The sequence below is a fragment of the Poecilia formosa genome, unplaced genomic scaffold (assembly GCF_000485575.1).
Source record: "Poecilia formosa unplaced genomic scaffold, Poecilia_formosa-5.1.2 Scaffold18, whole genome shotgun sequence".
In the NCBI taxonomy this organism is placed as follows: Eukaryota; Metazoa; Chordata; class Actinopteri; order Cyprinodontiformes; family Poeciliidae; genus Poecilia; species Poecilia formosa.
Genome location: NW_006799957.1, coordinates 2,254,820 through 2,278,396, shown reverse-complemented (window position 1 = coordinate 2,278,396; position 23,577 = coordinate 2,254,820). Strand labels below are relative to the sequence as shown.

Genomic DNA, 23,577 nt, shown 5'->3' with positions numbered 1-23,577 from the left:
TTACCGTAGTTGCTAGACCTGTTAATATATAAGCGATAAAAGCTGGGTATCTCTTGAATTGCTACAAAATGAAGCTGTATCTCCCTCAGCCCACTGGCTGCAATGTTGACATGTTGAGAAGCCATGAGGCCTAAATTTTGAACATCATGGCATGGAGTGCATCCCAGTTTTCCATGTCTGGCGCCTCCTCACCCTAACTCTCATACTGATAGGAGGAACCAGCTCTGTTAAGTTAAAAGCACATCTTCTGAAATTGGGATATTTTTCCTCCAACAGGTTCCAGGTGAATCACCTCAAACCAGATGTTGAACTGGATTTTATTTCATTGTCATTTGTGAATGTTAGAGCCTCATTTTCAACAGTGAAGCCACAAAGGTTGAAAAAGGTTATCATTAAGTCTCATCAACATCAATATTAGTTTGATGGAGGAAAAGTCTCTCAGACTCTGAGCTCAAAGCCTGATGCCCAAACTATTTTTTGTTTTTAATATTAGACAATTAATTTAATTTCACATAATTATCGCGGTAGAAGCCATTTTTTTGTTAATACTTAATGAAACTTACCGTGTTTGATGTTTGTTGTGAATGACATATACTCATAGTTGAACGAGATAATTAGTCCAAGTTTGTTGTTTATTGAACATTCAGTAATTACACCAGCTGTGATGCGCCACAGCAAAGGTAAACGAAGGTAAAATAACCTGAACAGGCGACCAACTCTAAACCACTCGCACCTTTTCACGAACCTCCTTCTCTCTTCGTCATTTAAGCACACCCGTTGCCGTGGCAACCGCCTGCGCTCCCAAGCCCAGCAGAGATTGCTTTAAAAACATAACATTAAGTCAATTACGATAGCAGGTTTTCAGGCTTGATATTTATTTTGCGATTATTAATAAGCGCTCCCCTGAATGAACCACCACAGCAGTGGTTGATTAGTTAATTTTAAACTCCTGCTCTGCTAGTTATTTTGATAATGGAAGTGAAACGCACAGAATTGCTTGAGACAATAATTAATGAGATAGTTATTTTTGTTGCGTCATTAATTTGAACATGTTTTGTTGACTCTTTGTTGTTGTTAAAGTTATGAACGTTTTGATAAGGAGTCAGAGGAGGACGTGCTGGTCTCAGCGACCTGGCGGCATTCAGTTTGTCATCTACCGCCGATATCGACTCAAAACCTTCCGCGGTCGATGTGTTGCACCGCTGCTCTAGTAAAGCATGAACAGTTAAGAAACAATGTGAAATGGGGAAAAAGCTATTTATTAACTGGTTAAGTTGTGGTTTAGATTGTTCTTGAAAAACTAATCAAGTTATTGATTGACTGATTGATTTTTTTTTTTATAGCATACAGCCGCTCCTCTCTTGCAGGTACTGTGTACCCCCACTAAATCTTTTAGGGGTACGCAGTACCCGACTGTACCCACCTACTTTCACCCCTGGTCCTGTGCTTTCCTTTGTTAGCTCCCAAAATCTCTCCACACACACACACACACACACACACACACACACACACACACACCCCACTGCCACCTACCCCTCTTTTATCCTGCTCACTTTAGGGCTGCAGTGCAGTGGCTGCTCAGCTCAGAGTGGTAACGGTCAACATTTTCTGCAGTTTGAAATTAAATCTCCTCCCACTCATCCTCCCACTATTCCACCTCCTCCTCCTCCAAACTTTACTTTAATTTCCCTCCTTCTTCTGCACTCATGAAATCACTTCAAGACAGACTCCCTCCTACATAGCCAATCACTGAGCTTTGAAGGATTTATGGCTCCCACTTCCAAAGCGCCATAAATTCTGCATTATAACATGCATGTGTTTGTGACTGTGCTTGCAGCTCATTTGTTGAAATAACTAAACAAAAATGGGACTCCTCTATTATTCTTTCACCATATAAACCATTTAATTCCTTGAACAAAGTGTACCCGTGTATTTTTGTCGGGCCTTATGACTTAAGTAAAAACTCAACAAAGGATCTTTTGAGATCCAGTGCTAATTATTACTTTGCAACAAAGAAATGCTTGTCCTATAACTGGCTGTCACATCTTGCAAGTTGCTGTTTTATAACTTCCTGTTCGAAGCTCTACTTAAGCTGTTACAAATAATGCATTTCTTGTGGGCTTGGAGAGTTGGGATTCTTGAATAAAATGAAAGCCAAATGAAGCTACTACATTTGGAAATTTACAATTTAACACCAGAAGAGACAATGTTGATTACTTTCATTTGCTTCTGAGGGTAGACCAACCAATTATTAGGTTTAGTGGGTAATCAAACAGAACCTTTTATGTTTGGATTTCTTTTTTCCCTTAATAACAAACACCTTAATTTACTTGTGTTGTCTTTGACTAAAATTTAAATTGGTTAGATTTTCTGAAAAACTGAAATGTGACAAACAACAACAACAACAAAAATACAAAAAAATAAAAATATTAGGAAGAGAGCGAACACTTTTTTAAACCACTGTATCTTATCAATCCAAAATTCTCTTTTTAAAAAGAAAATACTTTTCAGTTCAAATGTGAGCTCCCCTCACGACAATGCTGTGTTCAGCAAATCCCACGGATTTAACAAAGAGATGCTATCAAAATGATCTGTTAAAATAAATAAACAAATAAATAAATAAATAAATACAGGAACTTTACAGTTATTAATTAATTTTTAATGAAATTATAAATTCTTATATTTTGTTCATGGTGAAGATTCATCATTACCTCAAACAAAAATCAGTCAATTTTCTCTTTATCAGCTCAAATTTGTAATGGCAAGACAAAATATGAAAAGAAAAAAAATGGGAGTCAGATTAAGATTAAGTACAAGGGAAAAAATTTGGATTTCGGTTGTATTTGCCTGCAGTGTGATCATAGTCTAGTCTTACTAAAAACGTGTGCTTCGTGTCTTGGTTGGCAGATTTGCCTTTTCTGATGTCTTGTTTATTTCCTGAGATGCCAATGTAGTCTTGTGAAGAAAAAAAAGCTGCCCGGTTACTTGTATTTTTTCTTTACATCTAAATGTTTCAGATCATGGAACACATTTTAATGCCAGACAAAGACAACCCAAGTAAGTAGAAAATGCACTTTTGAAATTGTTTCATTTACTAAAGTAAAAAATCTGTGATTTTTACCTTGGAACTATCCCACTTTTCCCAATTTCTTTCTTATTGTTCAATTATTAACAATTACTTGATTTTGTGCAACTATGCAGTGCTTTAAAGTGCTCAACCAGGAGGCTTTTTCATGACCTCCTGGTTGAGTTGTTGATGTTCTCTTGGAGTAATTTTGTTAAACCAGCAACAATCAAAATATCTAATGTTCTCCCCATTTGCGGATAATAGTGCTTGTTGTAATATGTTGGAGTCCCAAGCCATAACAAAAAGACTTTAAACACTTTCTAGACTATTTTAAATCAATTCATTCCTCATGTAGTTCTAATTTTCTTTAGATCAGGACACGATGTGTTGTTTTTGAGATCTTCTCCTGATTTTTCTTTCAAGCTATATGATTACTGTTTACTGAACAGTAATCATAGCAAAAGTAGCAAACAAGAAAGGCACAAAATGAAAAATAAATCTGTCTTTTTTCTAAATTAAATAACAAATCAGTTGTGACTTATCACCATTTGACAGAGACAAAGAACAATTATTCAAAAAAATACTTACACAGCAGAAATGGTTAACTAATTGTCTAATGTTTTACTGTGGGGATCTGAGTGCTGCTGTACATACTTGACTGGAATAGGCACATTGGCGCTTTTTCTCTTGAGGATTTTCAGCTGAGCTCATCTTAAATCACAGCCAGGAGCCACTTGCCCACTTACACACCCCACTGTTTGGGCAGCATCTTGATAAAGGGCTCATTTAAAAGAAACTGGGGAACTGGGAGGAAATGTGATGACGGGGGGAAGGCTGGGGCCAAAAAAAGGGTCATGGGCATCAGGGTTGGTATTAAATTACATTACCGTTTCCCTAAGAATGTAACACAGAGCTCTTTTGGTTCTGTTTACTACTCTCCGTTTGCTGTTGGTTTCTTACTCCAAAAGGGTGGGTACTTTCTTTTACAACTCATTTAGCATACCTTCACCAGTGGTTCCAGATGTGTAATTTATAGGGAGCATGAGAAGTGCAAGCACAATAGTGAACAAAAGCGAAGCAGAAATCCTCTGGTTTCAGGGGACTGCTTTCAGGGGTCTGTGGAAGTGTGAAGGCTTTAAGCGGATCCTGTGGTGTCCCAACAAATGCCACTGGTGATTGATGGCCTCACTGAAGGACTGGGGGGCTTTGGGCTACTGAAATGGATTAATACTATTAGCATAACAGTGGATTCCACCTTTGTTTCGATTATGATATTCTACGCTATGGTCTGTCTCCATAAGCCTATTAGGGAGCTGAATGTCACAGCTTATTGTCTGCTATCACCTTTCATTGTGAGGTGGATTACAGCTTACATTTAAGCAGACATCATGACCCGGTGTGTTGAAGGGAAGAAACAAGAAGCACTGCTCAGCAAAACATTTGGTGCTACCTATTTTTGGATAATCGAAGTACTCAAGTTACACAATTTATGCAAACCTAAAAAATGAAAGTAATTCAAAGAATGCAAACATGTTTTAGACAGAGAACACCCAAGGAAGAACTTATTATCTTCTTTCCCTCCTTTTGCGTTGGGGTGGGGGCACAGAGGACGGGTTAAAGTAACCAGTGGAATAAGGGGGTGTAGGGCTGGGCCTTTGTAAGGAAGGAAAGAGGGGGTGGCCATATAATAAGTGACAGAACACAAGTGGTGCTTTATCCAGCCTGTCCCACTCTGGGTAAGAGGAAACCCTAAACTACTCCGACTCAACCAGCTTGGCCCTTTTTTTCGTACTCTTTCTTCCCTCTCTTTTCTCTCACTCCCGCGTGAGTGCACTCAGGACGAGAATGGCAGCATCATCTGGACAGAGAACAAATGGGCCCTCCAAAATGTTGGCTTTCGCTTTGCTTCTCATCGGCCAACTTTTGAGCGGTAGGTAAAAATACCCGGTGCCAAGACAGTCATTTCTTGGGGATTAAATAACCATCCTTTGGGATAGGGAGCCCCAGGACGGGTGGGGGTGGAGTGGAGTGGTGTTTGTTTATATGGTCAGCTGAATACAGGTTTTAACCTTACAACTATCTCTCTATCTGGAATCCAAGCGTACATCAGCAACTCAATGAAAAATGATTTTGTGTCTGGAAGGCACTTTTGTTTAAGTATGCTGAAAGAAAAACTTACTTCATAGAGCAAACTTTAATTTTTAAAGAAATGTTTTGATATAGTGATGTTTTTATAAATGTGTGACTTTTTTTTATACGTTTCTTTTTCTTAATTTTGTCAATTCTTACAACGTAATTTACTTTCTTGCTTTAAATATGTATAAATTTTCACTGCCCGTTTGCTGTTTTTCACTCAACATATTTTTGCAAACTTCAAAAAAGTTTAAGAAATGTGCATTTATATTTAGCTGGATGTAATATGAGGCTGGTCGATGTATGCGTGAGAGAAGGGCGTGGTGCTTGGTTGTTAACATGCATCTCGTATGTGGCTGAGTTGATGCAGAAGGAGATTTAGCAACAGAAAAGGTTTTAAATTGTGTGTACAAAGAACTTAAGCAAACAAACAAGTTGTTTACTTATTACATTACCAGAGTGAGAGTACTTATCTAAAATATTGGATCTTATGTATATTTTTTTATAAAGTTAAACCAAATAAACATTAATTAAGATCCTGAGATTAGCAAAAAACAAACAAACACCTGAGACAGAATCAAGCACAACTAAAAACATTAAAAATGGCAATACTTATTTATTTATTCATTTTTCCGATGCCTGACTTAAACTTTTAGGTAGAGTAAAATCTGAATGTCATTACATGAGGCCACAACTCTACTCCTTAAATTGCCTCCAGTGCCAGAAGATAAAAAAAGATTTGCCACATAATGGATAAAACCCCCTGCCTATTACAAAACGTTCAAGATGTCCACAAAGTCATGACAAAGAAATGAATATAGGAAAAGAAAAATAGTGCTGGGAATGAGGTGCAATCACAATACAGTCTACAGCACTCTGTTGTGGCTGGAAATGAAAACACATTGGTCTCCCTAATTCAATCCTCCTGTCTTTTTCATGGTGGGTAAGCTACAATAATGAGATCATCAACCAAGAGAGGCGGCTGTGTCTGATTTATATAACAAAGCGGCACGGATATAATTTCAACCTAAAGATTCATAATCAGAGGCAGAAAAACTTTTATGATGCTGCTGATTAAAAAATACAAAAAAGAAAATCTTTATGATCATCACACTCAAAGCAACTTCAGCAATTTGACACACCCAAATCAAATGTGTGTGAGAAATGTTGAACAACAAAGAAGAGAACATGAGATGTTAGGGTAAGGTATCAGTTTCTTTTAACTGTACACGACAGAGGTTTTTCCCTCAATAGAGATGAGAGATTTATGTTCTCTGAGGAGGGCTTTACTGTACAACTTTATTGGGATAAAACCAGAGATGCACAGAAGCTGCCCTCAAAACCCTCAATAACTCTAAGAATGCATCCTCAGCTTAATTTTCCTCATTTTTTTACATTAGGAACCTTGCAGCTAAAACTAATACCTTACTGTGCTAAACTTAACAGCTTTGCAGCCATGCATATTTTTCCATTTAAAAAAACAAAAATATGTACGTCACACTTACATATGAAATCCAAGAATAGTTAATTGGTTAAGAATGGAATGATAGTTCTAGGTAGCCGTTTTAACACGTGAGGTTTTATGTACGTCCTAAAATATAACATACTTACAGCTTGTCATTAGCTTCCAACTAATAAGTTCAACCTGCACAAACCTTTTAAGAAGCAATCTAGCAAAACTCTTGAGTTTACACTTGCATTTACGCCAAGTCCTGGTCACTGCTGATTGGCTTTTTTTCTACTTTTGCAGCTTTTGGTCATTCTGTACTTAAAAAAATTAATTTTATGTAATCTCCTATAATCTACTGATCACGTACTGCAACAAAATTGATTATAAATCTCTAATATCTGCTGGCAGAATGTCTCTCAGCGATCCTTTGGTTTGAGCGGGGGTCAAGTGGCTCAAATGAAAATGCAACAGAACCACAATGAGTGGAAATGAGTGAGATTTGAACATTTTTGTTATGCAGCTCATGAAAATACTTAACTAGTAAGAAAAATGCACTGTAATTATATACTTGCATGTACCGTAGGGTATAAAATGGTTTGTTTACAAAAGCAACACACAAGAGGATGAAATCATAATGCATGGGTATGAAATTAAGGCATAAAATAGTAAAGACTTGAAAACACATGGTTTTAAGAAAGCCACAAAGACATGCAGTACACTATCGCTGCCTTTGGAGGGCAGTCTGGTGGAAATGCAAAACAATTTTGCATGTTGTACTTGACCAACAACCCAAAAGTTGTTGGTGAAGAAGCTTTACTCCATTTTGGAAGCTCAGTAGATCTCTTGTTAAGCTCCATTTTTGCTCAAGTAGCCAAAATATAAAGAATGCTGACCTTTCATTTTATGTATTCCCTCTTTCCTTTAAACGCTTTCAAATGTTTATCGCTTCTCTTACCAAGATTAAAATTTCAGACCGCAACAATGTCTGAAAGTTTTCACATGTTAAAATGTGTGAAAACATGGAATTTTAGCTTTATACTTTTTCAAAATTTACCTTAACTTACATTTGGCTGTACTGTCGGAAATATATATATTTATATATTTGCATATATGTAACCTTTTTTGTTCCTCAATCAGATGACAATTCAACCCCATAGGTTGAAATATGTGCGTTATAAAACAGAACTCAGATTGTGCTTTAAAACCAGTTGTTAAGGCGGCATTTTTTGCACTATGCAAAAAGAAGAATTAAATTAAAAGAGCTGGTCTGCAATGTGCTTACATTTACTTTGTAGTCACATTCACATATAGTGCATCTTTGAGCGGGAAAACTTTAGCATAAACACATGAGGACTGTACATAAACCAGCTTCTGCTCTGCCTACACTGTGAAGTGGTTTAAGGAGGTTCTGTAGTGAAGCAATGAACCCTGCCCAACCTCACTGCCAACCCCTGGGTATATAATTATGTAAATCATTGTTTTCATAGCACTCATTGAAGTAACAGATGTACCGAGGAATTACAGAAGCAATGTCAACATAGTGTTCATTCCATTGCACGAGGGAAAGAGCTCATAATATGCCAAGTCAAATTTCAGGGTCAAGTCAACCAGCAATGGCAACCACATATGTGGATGCAAACAGAAAAAACATCCAAACACCTAACGGGAAAAAAAAATAAAAATCATTCACACTAGTGAGCATTTGTCTTTTCAAAGTAAAAAAAAAAAAATCTGCTTTTCAAATTAACTCAGTGTCTTTTTTCATTGTTTCATTTTTGAGAAATTTCCGGTGTATTTATTCAAGTATGAGTCAACAGATAAAGGAGTAAGAGATAATCTTTTTGAACCAGCAGCAAAAAGAAGCTGACAACTTAACTTGGTCTGCAAATTACATAAAAGGACGGAAAAGAGAAAGGACTCTGCCTGTATCAGATCGCAACAATCCATACTAAAAGCTTAGAACGGTAGTGATAGTCCCGCCTATGTCAGCACAAGTAATTATTCTGTTTTACTCTCAGATTTTGAGACAGATTCAGGTTGACTAAAATCCTTGTTTTTTGCTGGACAAAATCAGTCTGGAGGCTCTGAGCAGTTGAAATCTGACTCTGGAACAAGATCCCCTCCCTATCTACCAGCACACACTCAAACCAGACGGGCCCATTTAAAGATAATGCACAAGGCAGTGAAACTTTAGCAGTCAATTGTAAGTGTGTATGTGTGTGTGTGTGTATTTGAGCATGTCAGGGGTGGGGGAGCGATATAAGCCCCTCCAATTGAAAGCAGATGCCATGTTTCCTGATTGTGGTTCTTTAGAAACAGGCATCACACTCTTGATAAGGAGCTGCAGTGGCCTCAGGGTTGGGTCGGGTGAATTCTGCACCTGGGCAGGGGCTCAGTGAAGTCAACCTTTCTGGCCTGATTGAAACCATAAGATGCAGTTGGCTTGAGAGAAGAATAGCCTTGGTGCTGCTATTAATCGCTGTGACAGGAATGACAGGGGAGGGGCTGCAGTTGGGGCGCAATGAGGGGGTCAAGATGGTGGGGTCAGCGGTCTGTTGTTTCAAAGTGGGTAGGGTTGCACAGCATGTTTAACCTTACAAGACCATTCTCCAATGTCGCATTCCTCTGCACAAATTTACAAATATAGACACTTTAAGACCGGTGAGGGTTTCAATGATAGAAATCTCACAAGGCAAGACACAACATGATATTGAGTTTGCAAGAAATAGACGAGGTTTTAATATTGTTTTCAAGAAAACTTTAAACTGTCAAATTTATGCCGCAAATTTGCTATTATTCTGCATTTGTATTGATTTTTGGTATAAACTAAGCATGCCTGCATGGTCTGCAATACCACATTTCCCATTCGCAGTGGCATGCAGTGGGAGCCCTGGACATCTAGTCATCAGCTGTTGTAATAATGCTTTCTGTATCCTTTGGTATCTGAACAACTTTGCCATTTACTGTTCCTACTGGAAACTCAAAATACTTCTTAAAACTTTGTTACTAATTTGGTGGTACATTTTAGAATCATTATCCATTTGTCCCCAAGCGTTAACTTCCTGTCTGATGTCTTAAGACGCTGCTGTATTGTCCATGCCATATTCTTTTCTCATGATGTCATCCGTTATGTGAACTGCACCAGTTCCTCTTGCAGAAAACCACCTGCATAACATGATATTGCACCAGTCTCATGCTTCACAGATGTTCCCAAAACCTAACAGTGCATTTGTAATTTCATTTGAAAAAAGCCAAACAGAACAAATAAAAGCAGATCACAGTAGATTTTTAAATGCAGCTGTATTTTGGCTTTTATGTTGCTTTTGTAGTAAAGGCTTCTTCCTTGTTGTTACTCTGTGACATTTCTTTTGCAGCTTCAGACAGAATCTTTTGCTCTCTGGTTGATACATATATTTAGATTTTTGTGGAAGTAGACCTCTGAAGTTGAAGAAAATTATAGAAAATCCTCTAAAATATTCTGAGTTTCATTATTCTGGTATTTAGCTAAAATAAATTAAATGAAGTAAGCTATTTAAATTAAGATCTATTTAGGCTAGTTTACTTGAGAAAAAATGGATGTGCCTCTTTCTATATGGTGTATGGAAATAACAGGTAGCAACTGTATAACATTGATTAATGCATTGGACGAACAGACCCTGCACCATTCAGTAAAATATTTAGGCCATGTTCACTTTAAGTAAAATCTGTGAAAGCTCCTCACTTAGTGTAGTAAGCTTTAAAACACCTCTAGTCTTTTATAGCAGAGAACAGGCTGTTATGTTGTAACCTTCACAAGTTAAATGTGTCAATAAAGGTACAAGTGGAGACATGGTCACACACAAGGACTTTAACACTGTGGTCCACTAATGTGTGCAGACCATTATCACCTCACTATGCCCAATTACATAGCAGAGATGTTTCCTGTAAAGAACCAGGGAGGGGCTTGGACCCTTGGGGATGTAATGCCACTGAAACTGTTCAGACATGGTGCAAACATTCATCCCAGGTGAATTCCATCACAAGTGGATGGCACTAAAAAGAGGTGTGAATGCACAGAACCAGATCCAATTGCTCAACCGAGATTCAGAGGCGCCCTAAGATGTGTCTGTTTAGCTGTCTGAAAGCCCATTCCTCCGGGGCCACATTAAAGGATTCCCTGCTGACCTGAAGTGATTTGATGCAAACACTGGAGTTAACACAGTGTTTTCACACTTTCCAAGACTCCAGTAAAAACACATTTTCTAAGAAGCAGGGTTAAAATTAGACCCATAGCAAGGGGGCATTTAGAATGATGTAACAGCAATTTGTAGGAATATGTTAAGGACATTTTCAGGGTATGAACATTTAGATTTGCCATATATTTAATGAAAAAGGAGATTTTATGTCAGGGGTAGAACAAATAAGAACTTGAAGGCTTTGCCCAAGTACAACAATTGCAGTTTCTTAATTTTTATCAGTGATGTAAGTTAAAACAATCATAGCTTTCCAGTACAGAACTCAAGCATACTTCAAGAAAACATCCTATGGGAGTCTAATAAGCCTCTTAAATTTAAATGGACACATGTTGTCTCTCCATTAGATATAAAGTGTTCTTTATATTTTCCCAACATTATCCAAAGATACAAGATCAAAGAAAAAAAACATAAAAGTTGATGACTGGTGTTGGGAAGGCAATTGTGAGTCTTTTTACTAGAAAATGTTTATTGGATGTGTCAGAACTTTTCTCCTTACTGAAGATACTAGAATATTTAAAGACTAGCAGATGAATATAAATCTGAAGTTATTGTAGGCTGACAGAGAAAGGACAAGTGGTGTGTAAAGCAGATTTGTGTGTTGAGCCATGAACCACACCCTGGGACAATTTTAGGGAAAGCTTTTTAGGTAATTGAGTGTAAGCAGTTGCTATCTCTTGGAATCTGGCTTTATGTTACAGCGTTGTGTGTAAGGTGTGACGGCTGGAGTCCAAATCTCACCTCCATAAGTGCTTTGGATTAGCTGTGCGTGACTGGGATATGGTAAAGAGAGATGGAGAGCTGGGAGGGAAAAGGGCGTGGAGCACAGGGCTTGTCTTCTGCCACATTCCTCCATCCAGAGTCCCAGGAGACGGGGGGCGCGGGGTGGAGCTTTTCCAGACCACAGCCGTCTTTCAGAGGAATCTGGTGGGAAAATATTCAAGAGAGAAATGAAGTCAGGACCAGTGCCAAATAACATATGGAGTCTGGTGTGACTGAGACGGTTTAAGTCCTGTTGTGTTCACACAATAACTGCAAGATGCTGATACCCTAGTTGTTTTAAGCCCTGCAAAAAAGGAGTTTCCAGGGACATCTGATGTAGATGTGCACCTCAAGTGTTGATTCACAAATATGTAATGTATTAATTGCAAACTCCTTGTATATTCCTGTGGCTTTTCGAGAGAAAGTCTGTGAAGTGAAGACTATAATAGGCTGTACTCTCAGGAAGTTTACAGACCTCACATAGGAAGTAAAGTATTTTTGCAAACACCAGAAACAGCCAACGTGAAGGTTACCATCTTACCTCAAATCAAGACAAATGCTACTTGCTTAACACAGGCAGCAATAAATAATTCAACTAAATTACAATCATTTTATGGTTTGGCTGTAACAAGCCCCCAAAATTGTGTTGTTTGACATTTATGGTTGCTTCATTTGAAGAGTTTTGGTCAGGATTCAGTCAGAGCAAAGCAATAACAAGTCAGATACTGATGTTTATTGATTCATACAAGCATTTTTCTGGTTGCTCTAAAAGGCTTGTTGTTATGAAATAAGTAATAATTGGTCAGCATCTTGTTTTTTTTAATCATGTCTAAGGCTGGTTGGAAAAAATTTACTTTTCATAAATGTTGGATCTTTGTTTTATAGGCAATTATTAGAAAATTATACAGCAAAATAATTTGGAGAAAACGCAAGTCTTCCAGGGTTTTCATAATGGTAAAAAGGTGAAAATTCATATCCAGTGACTTACCACAAAATCATCAAAATATCAGATTAGGAAAAAGACCCAAAAAACTGTCACAGTGTGAAATAATAGACTTTGCCAAACCACAAGTTCAGTTTTACTTTCCAGTCAAGTAAAATTCCCTTAGAGTGCAAAACAGAGAGCAGGAACTAGACAATTTGGGCCCAGCAATCTTGGACATCACATTTGTAAGAGACATCCTAATTTATCCTTGACCACCTCACCCACTTGAAGCCTTATCCTTTCTGGTAAAATAAACAGACAGGCCACCAAGTGATGGAGAAGGATTGGCAGCTTCCCAAGGCTGGGAAAAGAGGTTTAAACAAAGTCCAAAAGAGAAATGTATTCCCCATCAACTGCAACATTGGGAAATACTTAATATGCAAATAACTAAAGATATTAGGCTTCTGTCTGTGACAGGAAGGAGAACATTTATCATTTTTTCACACGCCAAATGTTTCTTCATTAAAAACATGTAATTAGCGGCTATGTTCATCGAACTGAAAAAAACATTTAATGTCCCTAGAATGTTCTTTATTGAGGTTGTGAGAGCACACACCGCTCACTTTTTAATTAATTCTTGCTTATCCAAAGATAGGATGTGAAGCATTTGGAAATGGCACAAAATAACCATAGAAAGAAAGAATATTAGCAACCTAGCTGCTGAAAAAAGAAACAGTCTCCTTGTAGCTGATGTTAAAAAGTCTGTATTTGTGTGCTGTCATGTAAAAGCTGCATGAGTGTTAGAAAACTATTTAAACAGTAAATTAAAATCTGCCATAATAACAGTAAATGTCTGCATCAATTTGGACTGCACCATTTAGTCACCAACACACATACACACATGCTAGTAGAGCCCCAGGAGGTTCTGGCCCATATGGTAAACACACTGTTCTGTAGCTGTGGCACCTGTCTTTCACAATGATTTATCTGAGAAAGCAAATGGATGTGTGTCACAATCCTGTCCTTTGGAAAAATCCATCTGCCTCATTTGTAAAAAAAACCCAAAAAAAACCAGATCAAGTGATGACAGACAAAGAGAGGACTCCATCTGGGAACAAAAGCAAAAGAGTGAATTCTTTGAGAAAAAAAACCCTCAAAGGGAGGGCTAACTATATGAGCTACATTGAAATATTCCTATTGCATTGGACTATAGAAATGAAGAGCTACTCAAAATATGTGAATGCAAAGCATCATAAGCGTTGTCATTGGCGTTTCTCAGATCTCAAGGCACAAAACAAACACAGACACTAGTTTTCAGTCTTAATAAGCTTAAAACTACAATGGTGCTCACACTTTCTCTAGAAAATACATATTTAAAAACCAAAAAAAGCCAGGCCAAAGTTTTCACTCTTGCCATGCATGTTGGGAATGAGGCACTTTGAGTGAAACAATATGTTCGGTCATAGTTATGACATGTGTCGTTTATGATGTGCCTCAATTTTGTACAACGTATTTGTGTTAGGATTAAGTGTGTCAATGTTGCACAGATTTTTTATTTTTGCTTTGAAATTTTCAATTATGACCAAATGATCACCTAACCATCTTTGGATGATAGTTCTACACTTTACAGGAAGTCAAAGAGTGCCCCCCAGAGGTCAAATCAATATTAACTGAATTAATCAAAAACAAAGTGAACAGTCTTGCCGCTGGAGTCACTTCAAGAATTCAGCGTCCTAGTGTTGGTGAATCTTCTTGAGCAAAGATAGACTTTATACAAAATAATTACGACTCACGTGGTCTTATTATTAGGTCAATTACGCAACATGTATGCAGCACTTGCACTATTTCTGTAGCCGTGGTACATTAATTCGATTCAACTCTAATACAACTTTAGCAGCTGAAGCATTTACTGTTTCTGAAATATCAACAGCAGCCTGGATTAGCTGCCATTGAGATCAAGTGCTAAGATTACAGTATGATGCTGTAGATATCATTTAACCCTCCTGTTATGTTGCAGGTCAAATTGATCCGTTTTAAAGTTTAAACATTTTTTTTTTTTTTTAAGTTGGAAGTATTTTTTATTATTTTTTTGCATGAAACTTTTCCTATTTGTCTTAACAGGTGCACTCCACATATAAATTGAAAATTTATTCATTTTACACATTTGGCTCCTCCAACTCTCCTGCATCTCTATTTTACATAGATACGGGAACATCTCTATTTTACATAGATACGGGAACACCCACACTCAGTGGACACTCACCACAAGTGGGGGAAAACATAAATACTCTCTGCATGACTCATTTGTCTTGATTTTAATCAGCGGGTCAGTTTGACCCAGAACATAATACATGTCTCAGGTTCAATTACAAAGATCACCCCTTGAAAAAAACAAAACAAAATCTAATATAAAAAAATTTTACAAAAGATCAATTTCAAGGATAATTATTGCTTTTTTTTGTGTCTAGGTTTTTTACTCATTTACTCCAAATGAGTAAATGAGTAAGTTGTCGTCATTGATACTTTATTTGTGAGAAATAATTAAAAAAAAAAAGCCATCATTGCACAAATATTGATTGAAATAGTTAGTGTTGGAGTTAATAATCAGATACAAATATTTTTTTTGTTTCTGACATTATTGCATGATTAAACACTCCACCGGTCAAATTGACCCAGGAACATTATTGCTGTACCTCAGAAATGAACATGACAGGAAGATTAATGACTTGTGTACCTATATTCAGCAAAACTCTTTAAATGTAGTTAAAACTGCATATGTAGCTGTTTTCTTAACCATTTCTTTATTGCAACCTTTTCCACGGACAACTGACTATTTTGCATTTTGAACATATCCTGAATCAATGTATTTTTTTTAAATTAATTTAAGCAAAATATTTTCTTTAGTGACCCCAAATACAGAACCTTTCTACAAAGCTATCAGTTTCTTAAAATAGAAGTATGCATCTTTTATTATAAAGCATTTGCTCTTATATTGAAACTGAGTTGTCCATTTTTTTTTTTAATAACACAGTTCTGATTATAGTTTATTATGGATGTTAAACCTGCACTGAAGTAGAAGAGAAAATGCAAAAAAGGTAAAAAAAAAAAAATATATAAATAAAAATGTCTTCCTTACTCTGATGACAAACAAGGAATGACATAGTAAAAGTGTAGAGAGAATCTAATCTGCAGAGACAAGGCATCATGGGCATTTTTTCACTGTGAAGTAATGCTGTTTTCTTGTCAGGCAGAGGGAAGAAAAAGAGAACGGATGCTGAGGATCTGGTCTTACTTCTGGATGCAACATTTGCAACAGAGCCTGAACAAATCTCAGAATTACCAACCTCAGACTCATTAACTGTGGCCACAGGGTGTGGTAGCATATTTGATTAATTAGTCAAGAAAATCGAACCTATCCCTGAGGCAAACAAAGTTATTAAACTTTAGCAGCTGAACATTTCACAGCTGAAAGAAACAACAAAAACTGTTTGACTTTGATCAATATTACGATGACCAAAATAGATTATAAACATATTTTTGTTGCTACCAGGTCTTTCATTAATGCAATAAAAAGCCCCTGAAATCCAAAGTGCAAATTGAGGTTGATTTGCATCCCTGGAATGATTTTGTAAGGCGTCTGGCTGCAATTTGGGAATGGTAGAAGTTTGAACTGCCAAGGCCAGGAGGAGAACTGTAGTGGAAATGTTTCACTGACAAGTTATATTATTCTAAAATATGGCATGTAAATAAATGATAAAATATAAATTAGTTTATTAATATGGGTTTTGCCCTTTTTTAATCTAGTGAGTTAGGACATAAGCATCCAGTGATTTTCACTCAAAAGGTCTGGGTTCAAGCATTATACTAAATTAGCATTCTCTGGGAAGGAGTGGTCCATATCCTGTTGTTGTGAAACATACAAAAGTTTTTGCAACGCCAACAAAGAAACAAATCCTCAATTAGAAAAATGTGTTTAAAGTTAATGTGGATTTCAATCAAAAATATTTTCTAGCATTGGTTGCAAAACATTAATTCAGTCCAACTCAGTTTAAAACTCCAATTTACAACATGCCAAAAAAAATTGTAAAAACAAAAGTTACATATGTGAACATGTGAAAAATGGCATATTGATCTAATATACATCATAATGTCTAATGTATGTGGGTATAGAATTAGTTCTTCATAGTCAGTCTACAACAGTCCATCTCTGTTTGTTCTTATTTTGCAACAGGAGTGATGGCACAGGATGGTGTGAGAGGCGATGGGATTGTAAAGACTACTGCAAATCCTGGTAAGATGCCAAGTCATAAAATATATTTTAGATGTACAGGTAAGAAAAAAGAGCTTGGTTCTCAAGTTCCCATAAAAATATATTTGTTTTAATAATCAAAGCATAAAGAAATTTTCTTCAGAGGTAAATTAAACACTAATACAGCCCTCTAAAATGCTTTTTTCCCCTGCTCCGGCTCACACATTAATCATAAAGTCTTGTTTTCTTCAGGTACAAAACCACCAGGTCAAGTGGAGGTTCTCCCCACACCAGAGACAAACAAGTTTTCTCCACAGACACCTAAACCAGAAGGTGACAGCCCTTCAGACACACCAACCATTGTGTCTTTGGAGAAAACAAAAAATAATATGAGTCACACAGAACCACCGGCTGTAAATCCAGATACCCCAGCACCCAACTCAGCCAGAGGGGACAACCTACCGGGGGTAAGTTAAATAATGGCCAGCAAATCCCTCCAGAGGGGGAAAAAAAGTCAATTTCTGTGGAATTACACATGTTAAATACACTCAGCACCGGTCTTATACCCAGCTCCTCTATACAACCTAGCAGCACTCATAAGCTTACTCATAAAGAAGAGATGAAACATTCTGGTTTCTCCCTGCAGCCTGTAGAAGTCATCTGCGTGACCAAAGACATTGTGGAAGAAAAAAACGCTGTTCTTGTGAAACTGAAGTCATCCACCAAATGTGTAAGTTCAAAACAATTTTAACTTAGTCTTTGTCTTACATACTTGTGTTTTAGAATATTGTGGCTTTACTGGAAGTCAATTTCAAAATTTCATTTCAAACTGCACCACAATGACAAACAGTGTCTCACTAGCTTTGTTTATTCTCCCTAGGTACCTATCAGCTTTCCAAACTTAACCTCAGCAGCATTTTTTTTTCTCATTTTATCTGTACAAACACTTCAGAAGCCAAGTGACTCAGTGAAATTGTGTGCATATACATTTGTTTCCAAAACAGCCTGGAAAGTCCAACAGATTTCTCCTGCAAGTACTGTAAACCAAGGGCACGGACTGTGAAGACAGTGGGAGGGCAACATAATGGGTGGGCCTGCTGCTTCTGTAGAATACGTAATGTGTAATAGCCTGGGGCAGAAATGTGGGTGTGTGTGAGTGTATGTTTCTGTTTATAAAGATAAATTCCTCGGTATCTCACTACAAGAGCTTTAGGGTCTGCAGCTTTTATGTGGATGTCTGAACTTACTACATCTGCTCTTTGTTAGCTTTGGCTAGTAGGCAGCATAAAGACACAAATACATTATGTATCCTTTAAACAATGGATACAGATTGCAAAAATGCAATAGTTGTGCATAGTCAACCAAAGAGATTAAATAAAAGATGTTCTTTATGAAATATAATGCTGCTCGTGCCAAAACACATTTGCCTCTCCTAAATAAACTCTGGCTTAAATAGGGAACCAATATTGCCCATGTAAATGTGCTTTGGTTTGAAAGCCTTCACTCTGGTGCTATGCACAGAGTTGCTGTTTCAGGAATGGTATGCAGAATTCCTTATCTGTATTTATATAAGAGCTGAACCTGTAAGAGTGTTCCTGGCAGGATTCTCGAAGATATGTGCGTAAGCATTTGGATAAAAGGTATTTTGGGATTAGCAATGAAAGTCATGTTTAATTCCCAATTATTTAAACCTTTCAGGAACTAAGTTAGAAACATCTCTGAAGTCATTGTAATGCATTCTTTGCAGGGAGACACACAGGCAAAAATTATAAAGGTTCTTCCTGAACTGTGTGGTGAAGAGTGTAAGCTGGAGATCTATCAAGAAGATGACACAGATCACGTGCTTGTGTCTGGGAAGTATGTAGAAGGTCAGTATTTTAAATTATGATAGTCACAACCCATAAGCCATCATTTTCCTGTACTTAACACCATGTATTCATTTTTAAATTTCTGTTTATTTTTATGTTTTTTGCTTGTTTTTTTTTTTTACATTTGCAGATGATGTGATAGGCATGGTAAACAAATTCAACAATGACAACATAAAGGACACAGTAAGTGAACTATTTTTCTAAAATTCTACTTGCAAAGCCATTTTTTTCGCATTGGGCTTTGTGCTTATTCAGCTCATTCAGTTTTGTCATAACTTTACTACCATGTTTTGCCAACCTCTTTCCTGCTGGTAAAACCGAGGCACAGCCAGAGAAATCCCACACGTCTAACCAACGCCGTAAATTACACCATTTACCATGAAGGGTCTGTGAAGGAGCTTTCTGAAGGCAGTCACTTTGATTGACTCAGTCAGCTGAACTCGGTGTCTGATTTATAATCAAACTTGAGAAACACAAGGGAAAAGGGGAAACAGTCCCCCGAGGCAGGAGATGGTCTCTGAGGTTTTATGCTGCCAGTCTGACAGCTGGTGTTAAAAACAAAAAGCCCACAGACAATCCACACGTCAGCAGCAAAACATTTTTCTGACACCTTGGGACCAATTTTGGGTTATGGGCGAGTCGATCTTAACCATTTGTCTCTTTGCTTTCAACATACTCAGCATTTCCCTCATTACTCCATTATGAACTAATTTAATAAAACAAGCAATGAACTTATAGACTTTTTAATAAGACATAAAATTTTTCGTTCACTATCTAACATTATGTCACACCATTTCTTTTTTTTTTTTTTTTAACTTTACGCTTACCTTCCCCATTAGGAAGTTTAGTCTTTTCTATAGTAGTTAATATAATTGCCATTTAAATTGTATGAGTTGGGTCATGCACATTTTATTTCTGGCACACAGAACATCTCCTTCCTGATCTGCATGATAGCTAAAAAATTTTCATTCTTGTATATATAATTGTTTGAACGGATGAGCGTGGCATTTTCAGGCATCTGGAAATTGTACAGAGAATCCCAGAGGTCCATAATTCTCCTCATGATATCTTGCTGAATTTCTGTTGAGTTTTCCATGATGTCAGAATCAAGCAGTTTGAGACTTTGCCCTAAAACACATTCCCAGATGTGTCTCCATTTAACATAAATGTTATGAATTAAGCTATCAAAAGGATACAAAGCCATGATATCATCTTCTGAACTTTTCCATATTGTTTAAAGTCATAGTAATTATAGTGTTTATAGTAAACATCGGAACTTGAAGAAAGAAAGAAAAAAAATATTTTAAAAGTAATATTCCTCTCATAAAACTGGCATTTCACAAAAAGAAACAAGCTTGTTCATTCCAGCTGACCTTATCAGCCAACAAGTATAGATTAACTTCAATTTCCTTTTAAAAATAGCCAAACAAAAGGCAAATCAACAACTAATGAACAAAACAAACAACATGAATTATAATTTACTCAATAGAAAATATTGACTAAATTATGAAGACTCAAATTCCAATAAGTAAAAGTAATTAAAAGTCTAAGAATAGCAAGGAGCTTTTAGGGCTTTGGAATTGAAAAAGTGAATTTTATGTCCTACTTCTGTTTTCTAAGAGAAAGTGGAGAAGAGAGAAGAGGTCATAGTGTACAGACATACATTTGGGTTTGATCAACTCCAGCAGCATCAGACAACAGTCACAGCATAACAAAACGGAGCACCTAACACACCCCGTCCATCTTATAGTTTTTAATACTCACAGTAGAAGTTTGATTGAATTAAAAAGCATTTACATTGAAAAGGTTTGACACAATGACTCAATATTTAAATTTTGTTAATCATAAACTCTATATATTTTTTCTATATCCCAAAATTATCTAAATGTATATGCCTGAAGATGTTTGAAAGATAAAAATGTGAAGTTTAACCCAATCAGCTGAAAAGAAGTGTGATTTTACATTGAATGTAGAGTTTTAGTGTCATGTTTAGCCTGCTCTCATTCATGTGTTGTGGTGGTGATCCTATGTTTAAGAACGGAAACAAACATATTAATATGTTTGTTTCCATATTCATAAAATGTTTTTGTTACTAAAATCCAGGTTGTTCTCATTTTATTTGTGCTGTGCTGACTTTCTTTGGGTTATGTTCTTCTTATAAAAGCAGTATCACTTAAATATTATCAATGATTATTTGCCTGACTTACAGTACACTTAATTGTTCTTCTGTCAGACTGGTGTCCACGGAGCCACTCCTCGCTGGCGGAAGAACTCAAAGTTGGTACTGGTTTCCTTACTGCTTTCTGGCCTGCTGCTGGCTGCGCTGCTGATTGGATTATATTACTTGAAGACGCACCGCAAGAACTCCAAAGGTGTCAGACTGGTGAGTTGCTTATTGTTGTCACATTGTTTACACAAACAAAGCTAAAAACTGAAGTGGCTGCTGCCACTTCAGTTTTCAGATCACAATTCTTATCCTCTTACTCAACATTGAGAATAACACTGAGAATAACATGCTGGGCTTTTACACACAACATGAGCAGAAATCTTAAAACAATAATGTTGAATCTCAACATGCTGAGTAAATTGAGCAAACAGTCTATCTGAAAGCAACAACAACACATGGATTTAATTTTTCTAGATGACTAAAGGGAGGACACGCTTGACTGTTACGTGACGCAGAGCGACATAAACTCCTTTAAGCTGTTTTTTCTTTAGTTTCTTGCCAGAGAGCTGCACATGATTTAGTGTTTTTTCTAAATTATATGACATCATCTTTTAAAGCAATTACATATGGAGGCACGCCTGTGAAATTGTTTACAGAGTTCTTGTTAAATTTGAGGCCAAACTGTTGAACAAAATGTAGGATAACTGGAGCACTAATGATCTGACTATCTATGAATATTTCACGTTCAAGTTGTACCCACTTACACGTTTGCAAATGTTTCCCAAAGTCAAAACAGAACTAAAGTCTTACAGAGAACTCAAAGCAAAATCCCATAAACCTCTAAAAGAAATGCATAATCTACTCTCCTTACACACTTTCCTACAAACTTCCCTGCTATGATTTAGGTTAAATCTCGGCCAATCCAACATAAGCTTCGTTCTAAAGCTGTGGATCTGTTCTCTCCTTAGGCTGAGTCTTTCCAGGTGGATGAGGAGAACCAGGCCAACACCCTGGTATCTGTGGCCCCACTGCCTCAGGAGCCTGCAGACAAACCTACCGCCAATGGAGAGTCTCCACCTGAAAATGGGACCAATCCCACTCCAACCACCAACGGACACTCTGCCACCCAGAACCCAGTGGCTGACACAGAGATGTGAATCAAGGAACGCCCTTCAACATCCCATTGTGCCAGTCACCTACTAACCTCTCTGTTTATCTGAGACAAATTCAACTTGAATCAATCACAAACATTCACATCTCCATCTGCTCTTACTCAACCAGCAAGACTCCATATGAAGATGCAAATGATGACGAAATGATGATAGTGCCTGTAATGTGAAAAGTTTGAGAACACTAATCTTTGCAGAAGTTAGCAGAAGTCTGCTCACACTGACAGAGAGACTCTGAGTTTCATAACTGTTCTGACTTCAGTCTTATTGTGACAATATCTGTAGAATCATGAAGTCATGCCAAGGATGTATTGTTGATCTCTGACAAAGAAGCAGAAAATCCTTTTGTACTTTAATCCACAAAGTGATGCCTACTAGCTGAAAATAGGCCTGATGTTTTGATAAAAAGAACAGACACGTTTTTCTATGCTTGTTTCAAAGAATCCATTGTTGCCTTGACGTGAATTTAAAAGACAACCCAAACAGGTATTTTCTCTTTGAACCCAAAGATCACATTAGTATTATTGTGCAAAAAGTTAGATGGAAAACCACATGCACAGTGTTTCTATAAACGTCAGTGGAAAGTTTTGTAGTTCCCAGCTTGTTTTATTCCTGCTGAACAACCAAACCTCTGCAGCTGACCTTTGGTCAAAGCTCACTCAAGGCAGGATCAAAAGTGCATCTCTGTTTTGTGCCAGTGTGGTTTTTATAATTGTGTTTTTTTTTTGTTTTTTTTTTTACTATTTTTTGCAACAAATTTGAATTTTCAACTTTTACTACTGTCTTAGGGAATTATAAGGACAATTAGCTTGTTTACATAACAGAGTGGGAGATTCCCAGTTGTCAGGATGAAAAAGAAAATCCCTACTTCTTTTTGTAAAGCATATCTTCCACTCCAATGTTAAGCATTTTTTTATTTCTCTTTCACAATGTTCTCTATGTATAAATATGTTTGTTTCCATATTCATAAAATGTTTTTGTTACTAAAATCCAGGTTGTTCTCATTTTATTTGTGCTGTGCTGACTTGATATACCAATAAAAATAACTCATCAAACCACAAGCGTGAGAAAATAAAGTTGGTTATACAATATAATATGCATTATTTGTACAAAAAAATGACACTAGCCATACATTTTCTATCATGTAGCCAATAACCTTAAACCAAATCTTCATAACTGGAAGCCATAGCCAACATCAAAGGGATTATGTGAGCAGATTTAAGTTCCCAACAAACAAGCAACACAGACACCGACGAGATTATTTGCATACATCTTCATTTGTCAGGACTGATGAGCTCAGATGTAGTTTGAATATAGATTTGTGTGGCTTAAGCAAAATGGAGGCAGATTAACATGTTTTACATTATTTTACTTGAAAAAGTGTGGACTTTGATGCTGTTTACCTGCACAATGTCGCCTCCTGAACGTAACCAGTCTACCAATGATAAAAAAATACTTTGGGACTTAAAATTACACAAACAGTGGATGAATTTAGATCTATGAGGACATATTTAATAAATAGTCTGAATTCACTGTAGTTGGTCCAGATCGTATG

General features: G+C 36.9%; 1 protein-coding gene across 2 annotated transcripts; it reads left to right on the top strand.

Moving 5' to 3' along the window:
• The first annotated feature begins 4,758 nt into the window (after positions 1-4,758).
• Positions 4,759-22,551, top strand: si:ch211-286o17.1 (hematopoietic progenitor cell antigen CD34). 2 transcript variants are annotated; one of them, XM_016668911.1, is made up of 8 exons: positions 4,759-4,997; positions 16,801-16,860; positions 17,071-17,282; positions 17,465-17,548; positions 18,566-18,686; positions 18,817-18,869; positions 20,920-21,069; positions 21,822-22,551. In XM_016668911.1, the coding sequence occupies exons 1-8, from the start codon at positions 4,913-4,915 to the stop codon at positions 22,008-22,010; spliced, it is 954 nt and encodes a 317-aa protein (XP_016524397.1). In that variant the 5' UTR covers positions 4,759-4,912; the 3' UTR covers positions 22,011-22,551. The 2 variants fall into 2 exon arrangements, with proteins under 2 accessions (XP_016524397.1, XP_016524396.1); XM_016668910.1 differs by having other exon boundaries at positions 17,071-17,285.
• The last annotated feature ends 1,026 nt before the right edge of the window (positions 22,552-23,577 follow it).

What these genes read in the sequence shown, in the direction of transcription:
- si:ch211-286o17.1 (XM_016668910.1), top strand. Translation starts at nt 4,913, where the DNA reads ATGGCAGCATCATCTGGACAGAGAACAAATGGGCCCTCCAAAATGTTG. An exon ending in GAGGGGACAACCTACCGGGG is followed by an intron (nt 17,286 to 17,464) that starts GTAAGTTAAATA and finishes TTCTCCCTGCAG; the next exon opens with CCTGTAGAAGTCATCTGCGT. An exon ending in ACTCCAAAGGTGTCAGACTG is followed by an intron (nt 21,070 to 21,821) that starts GTGAGTTGCTTA and finishes TTCTCTCCTTAG; the next exon opens with GCTGAGTCTTTCCAGGTGGA.